This window comes from Babylonia areolata, chromosome 28 (assembly GCF_041734735.1).
Source record: "Babylonia areolata isolate BAREFJ2019XMU chromosome 28, ASM4173473v1, whole genome shotgun sequence".
Taxonomy (NCBI): Eukaryota; Metazoa; Mollusca; class Gastropoda; order Neogastropoda; family Buccinidae; genus Babylonia; species Babylonia areolata.
Window position 1 is genome coordinate 3424434 of NC_134903.1, and position 6293 is coordinate 3430726.

Below are 6293 nucleotides of genomic sequence, written 5' to 3' on the forward strand. Positions count from 1 at the left end.
GAACTTGACATTGTGGGCTCCTCTTTCGACTGAGAACTTGAGATTGTAAGCTCCTCTTTTGAGGTGCACACCTATATCACTGCAGGGCATTCACAAGTTGAAGGAGGACCTGAAAGCAGTGATGATGATGATGATGATGGTAATAGTAACAATGATGATAGTGGGTAGCGGTGACTTTGAGGTGCACACCTGTATCACTGCAGGGCATTCACAAGTTGAAGGAGGACCTGAAAGCAGTGACCTTGACCCAGAAATACATGGGGGAGAAAATACCTGAGGTGTGGCTCAACCTGGAAAAACAGCTGGCCAGGTCAGTGTGTGTGTGTGTGAGGGGGGGCAGGAGATGTGTGGGTAGTGGGTGTGTGTGTGGGGGGGGAGGGGTTGATGGTGGTTGTCTGTGTGGGTGGATGGGTGGGGATGGGGGGTGTGGGTGTGGGTGAGATGGGTGTGTAAGGTGGGTAGGCTGAATTTGGAGGTGTAGGTTTGGCTCAGCCTGGGGAAATAGCTGCCCAGGTGTGTGTACAGTGTGTATACAGTGTGTGTGTGTGTGTGTGGGAGGGTTGTGTGTGTGGGTGTTTGAGTATGTGAGGGGGGTGTGTGTGAATGTGTGTCTGGGTGTTTGAGTATGGTAAGTTTGTGTGTGTGTGTGTGTGTGTGTGTAAGTGTGGGTATGCATGTGTGTGTGTGTGTGTGTGTGTGTGTGTCTGAGCACATGTGCGCACAGTGTGTTTGTGTCTGTGTATAGGTTGGGTGTGTGTGTGTGTATGTGTACGTGTGCCTTATTTTGGAAGGGAGAGGAGGGGGCTTTGGAAGGAGGGTGGGGGGGAGGAGAGGGATAACTTTGCATACAAGTTTTCTTTTCTGCACACTTGTTTTGCATTAATCCGCATTGTGTAAAACGGCAGCGTGCGGGACAAAGAGAAGAAAGCCTTGCTGCCCTGGAAAGATGTGGACAGTGCTGGAAACAGGTCTGGAATCTTTGATGATTCGGAGGTGAGGGACAGCTCTTCTCCGTTCATCGTTTGATTGATCGACTTATGCATATGTATAGAGTGACATGTTCATTTTTCTTCTTCTTCGTTCATGGGCTGCAACTCCCATGTTCACTCCTATGTACAGTGGGCTTTTATGTATATGACTGTATTATACCCTGCCATGTAGGCAGCCATACTCCGTTTTCAGGGGTGTGCATGCTGGGTATGTTCTTGTTTCCATAACCCACTGAATGCTGACATGGATTACAGGATCTTTAACGTGCTGTATTTGATCTTCTGCTTGTTGCATACACATGAAGGGGATTCAGGCACTAAGCAGGTCTGCACATATGTGAGATAGGAAAAACCTCCATCCTTTACCCACCGAACGCAGTTACGGAGATTTGGACTCCTGACCCTCAGATTGAAAGTCCACCGCTTTCACCACTGGGCTATTGCGCCCATCATTTATTCATTCATTGAACGGTTGATTGATAGTCGACTTACCATCTGTGTACAGTTGATTGATCAAATGATGTACTGATCAGCTGATGTACTGATCAACTAACGTATTGATCAGCTGATGTACTGATTAACTGATGTACTGATCAACTGATTCATTGATCAACTGATGTACTGATAATAATGATGATAATAATAATAATGGACTGATGTATTGATCAACTGATATACTGATCAACTGATGTATTGATCAGTTGATATACTGATCAACTGATGGATTGATCAACGGATTCATTTGATCAGCTGATGTTTTGATCAGTTGATATCAACTGATATACTAATCAACTGATGTATTGACCAGATGATGTATTGATCCACTGAGGTACTGATCAACTGATACATTGATGGGCGGATGTATTCATCAAACAGTGTACTGATCAACTGATGTACTGATCGGCGAATGTATTCATCAAACAGTGTACTGATCAACTGATGTACTGATCAGCAGATGTATTCATCAAACAGTGTACTGATCAACTGATGTACTGATCAGCAGATGTATTCATCAAACAATGTACTGATTAGCTGATGTACTGATCGGCTGATGTACTGATCGGCTGATGTATTGATCGGTTGATGTATTGATTGATTGGTGTGCTGATAGGCTGATGTATTGATCAGTTGATGTATTGATCGGTTGATGTACTGATCAACTGATGTATTGATCGGCTGATGTATTGATCAGTTGATGCACTGATTGGCTGATGTATTGATCAGTTGATGTATTGATTCCCCAACACAGCTGATCCAGGCAGTGCAGTTTCTCCATGACCTGGGCTCGGTTCAGTTCTTCAACACGGAGTTCCTTCGTTCCAACGTGGTCATCGTGCCCCAGTGGATCGTGGACGTCATGTCATGCGTCGTCACTGTGCATGAGGGGCCCATCAGGGTGACAGCTAACTTTCTTTTTTTCTGTCTTTTTTTTTTTGGTACTGTTGTTTTCTTTTGTTGGTTGTGTTTTTGGGTTTTTTTCTTTCTTTTTTTTCTGCTTTTGGTGACAAAAACATGCACAGAATGCCTTCATCTAATCTAAACTTTAGAGAATAGGTGCTGTGTAAATTTCACGTTCTTCTTTTTGTTTGTATTCTTCTTCTTCTTCTTCTTCTTCTTCTCTTGATGTTGTGATAAGTGTGTGGCAGTTGGGATGTGTTGACAGGCCTACACTCATTATGACGACATGTGTGTGGTGTCCAGGACGGGGTGATGACATGTGTGTGGTGTGTGTGGTGTGCAGGACAGGGTGATGACATGTGTGTGGTGTGTGTGGTGTGCAGGACAGGGTGATGACATGTGTGTGGTGTGTGTGGTGTGCAGGACAGGGTGATGACATGTGTGTGGTGTGTGTGGTGTGCAGGACAGGGTGATGACATGTGTGTGGTGTGTGTGGTGTGCAGGACGGGGTGATGACATGTGTGGTGTGTGTGGTGTGCAGGACAGGGTGATGACATGTGTGTGGTGTGTGTGGTGTGCAGGACGGGGTGATGACATGTGTGTGGTGTGTGTGGTGTGCAGGACAGGGTGATGACATGTGTGTGGTGTGTGTGGTGTGCAGGACGGGGTGATGACATGTGTGTGGTGTGTGTGGTGTGTGTGGTGTGCAGGACAGGGTGATGACATGTGTGTGGTGTGCAGGACAGGGTGATGACATGTGTGTGGTGTGTGTGGTGTGCAGGACAGGTTGATGACATGTTTGTGGTGTGTGTGGTGTGCAGGACGGGGTGTTGACATGTGTGTGGTGTGTGTGGTGTGCAGGACGGGGTGATGACATGTGTGTGGTGTGTGTGGTGTGCAGGACAGGGTGATGACATGTGTGTGGTGTGCAGGACGGGGTGATGACGTGTGTGTGGTGTGCAGGACGGGGTGATGACGTGTGTGTGGTGTGCAGGACAGGGTGATGACATGTGTGTGGTGTGCAGGACGGGGTGATGACGTGTGTGTGGTGTGCAGGACGGGGTGATGACATGTGTGTGGTGTGTGTGGTGTGCAGGACGGGGTGATGACATGTGTGTGGTGTCCAGGACAGGGTGATGACATGTGTGTGGTGTGTGTGGTGTGCAGGACAGGGTGATGACATGTGTGTGGTGTGTGTGGTGTGCAGGACGGGGTGATGACATGTGTGTGGTGTGTGTGGTGTGCAGGACGGGGTGATGACATGTGTGTGGTGTGTGTGGTGTGCAGGACAGGGTGATGACATGTGTGTGGTGTGTGTGGTGTGCAGGACAGGGTGATGACATGTGTGTGGTGTGCAGGACAGGGTGATGACATGTGTGTGGTGTGCAGGACAGGGTGATGACATGTGTGTGGTGTGTGTGGTGTGCAGGACAGGGTGATGACATGTGTGTGGTGTGTGTGGTGTGCAGGACAGGGTGATGACATGTGTGTGGTGTGCAGGACGGGGTGATGACATGTGTGTGGTGTGCAGGACAGGGTGATGACATGTGTGTGGTGTGTGTGGTGTGCAGGACGGGGTGATGACATGTGTGTGGTGTGCAGGACGGGGTGATGACATGTGTGTGGTGTGTGTGGTGTGCAGGACGGGGTGATGACATGTGTGTGGTGTGCAGGACGGGGTGATGACATGTGTGTGGTGTGCAGGACGGGGTGATGACATGTGTGTGGTGTGTGTGGTGTGCAGGACAGGGTGATGACATGTGTGTGGTGTGTGTGGTGTGCAGGACGGGGTGATGACATGTGTGTGGTGTGTGTGGTGTGCAGGACAGGGTGATGACATGTGTGTGGTGTGTGTGGTGTGCAGGACAGGGTGATGACATGTGTGTGGTGTGTGTGGTGTGCAGGACAGGGTGATGACATGTGTGTGGTGTGTGTGGTGTGCAGGACAGGGTGATGACATGTGTGGTGTGTGTGGTGTGCAGGACAGGGTGATGACATGTGTGTGTGGTGTGCAGGACAGGGTGATGACATGTGTGGTGTGTGTGGTGTGCAGGACAGGGTGATGACATGTGTGGTGTGTGTGGTGTGCAGGACAGGGTGATGACATGTGTGTGGTGTGTGTGGTGTGCAGGACAGGGTGATGACATGTGTGTGGTGTGTGTGGTGTGCAGGACAGGGTGATGACATGTGTGTGGTGTGTGTGGTGTGCAGGACAGGGTGATGACATGTGTGTGGTGTGTGTGGTGTGCAGGACGGGGTGATGACATGTGTGTGGTGTGCAGGACAGGGTGATGACATGTGTGTGGTGTGTGTGGTGTGCAGAACAGGGTGATGACATGTGTGTGGTGTGTGTGGTGTGCAGGACGGGGTGATGACATGTGTGGTGTGTGTGGTGTGCAGGACGGGGTGATGACATGTGTGTGGTGTGTGTGGTGTGCAGGACAGGGTGATGACATGTGTGGTGTGTGTGGTGTGCAGGACAGGGTGATGACATGTGTGTGGTGTGTGTGGTGTGTGTGGTGTGCAAGACAGGGTGATGACATGTGTGTGGTGTGTGTGGTGTGTGTGGTGTGCAGGACAGGGTGATGACATGTGTGGTGTGTGTGGTGTGCAGGACAGGGTGATGACATGTGTGTGGTGTGCAGGACAGGGTGATGACATGTGTGTGGTGTGTGTGGTGTGCAGGACAGGGTGATGACATGTGTGTGGTGTGTGTGGTGTGTGTGGTGTGCAGGACAGGGTGATGACATGTGTGTGGTGTGTGTGGTGTGCAGGACAGGGTGATGACATGTGTGTGGTGTGTGTGGTGTGCAGGACGGGGTGATGACATGTGTGTGGTGTGTGTGGTGTGCAGGACAGGGTGATGACATGTGTGTGGTGTGCAGGACGGGGTGATGACATGCGTGTGGTGTGTGTGGTGTGCAGGACGGGGTGATGACATGTGTGTGGTGTGCAGGACGGGGTGATGACATGTGTGTGGTGTGCAGGACGGGGTGATGACATGTGTGTGGTGTGTGTGGTGTGCAGGACGGGGTGTTGCTACATGATGACCTGGAGGAGGTGTGGGAGGCCTACCCCAAGGAGCTGCACCCCTGGCTGCTGCGGCTGACGGAGGAGTTCGACCTCACCTTCTCCCTGCCGGACCGCCGGGCCAACATCATCCCCTGTCTGCTGCCGGACACCGAGCCTCAGGTCAGCACTGTGGTCATGTGTCAGCATCATCGTCATCGTCATCGTCATCATCATCGTCATGTTTTTTCTTTTTTCTTTTTTGCCGCCCCATCATCTGCACCGTTTCAGTGCACTGCTCCCAACCCACTCATTCCGAGTCCCCCAAACACAGCCCCACCTGGCTTAGTCCAGCAGTCCCAGTGCCAGCATGTTAGGTCACTAGGAGGCCACACACCAGAGGAGACCCTGCACTGCTGCTGAGTCACTTCGGTGGTGTTCAGTGGTGCCTGTTCTGATTTAACGTACTTAGGACACCTCCTACTAAGCCCCCTACTGATGACAATAATGGCCTAGTTGAAGGGTCAGACTGTGTCTCCCCTAGAGTGTAGACCACCACAACATCCCTCCAACAGCAGTCCCCCATGAATCCACTGAGGCTGAAGACCTTGACAGAACTCACCCCAGGCGCTGAAGTGGAGGGGTATTGAAACTGAGGTCACCTTGACAGCAAGGCATGAAAGGCCACATAATTTGGGGCTTTGAAGGAGGAGAAAGAGGAGGAGGAGGAGGATGACGATGCTGCTATGGAGGTCCATTTAGGTTTGGGACCATGTGACAAGGCTGTGCTCAATGCTTCTTAGTGATATCCTGGCGTCAACCAGGCCCAAGAGAGACAGACACTTGCAGTGCTGGTCAGGAAATTAGAGCAACACACCCAAAGACACGTCCATGAAG

At 50.7% G+C, this 6293-nt stretch overlaps 1 protein-coding gene across 1 annotated transcript in view; it reads left to right on the top strand.

The window, feature by feature from the left end:
* Positions 1-6293, top strand: part of LOC143301941 (uncharacterized) — a 155202-nt gene that overhangs the window by 96749 nt on the left and 52160 nt on the right. The window contains exons 39-42 of the mRNA XM_076616399.1: positions 204-310; positions 906-993; positions 2239-2385; positions 5415-5579. Coding sequence (XP_076472514.1) covers positions 204-310; positions 906-993; positions 2239-2385; positions 5415-5579 — 507 coding nt within the window. The remainder of the gene's footprint in view (positions 1-203; positions 311-905; positions 994-2238; positions 2386-5414; positions 5580-6293) is intronic.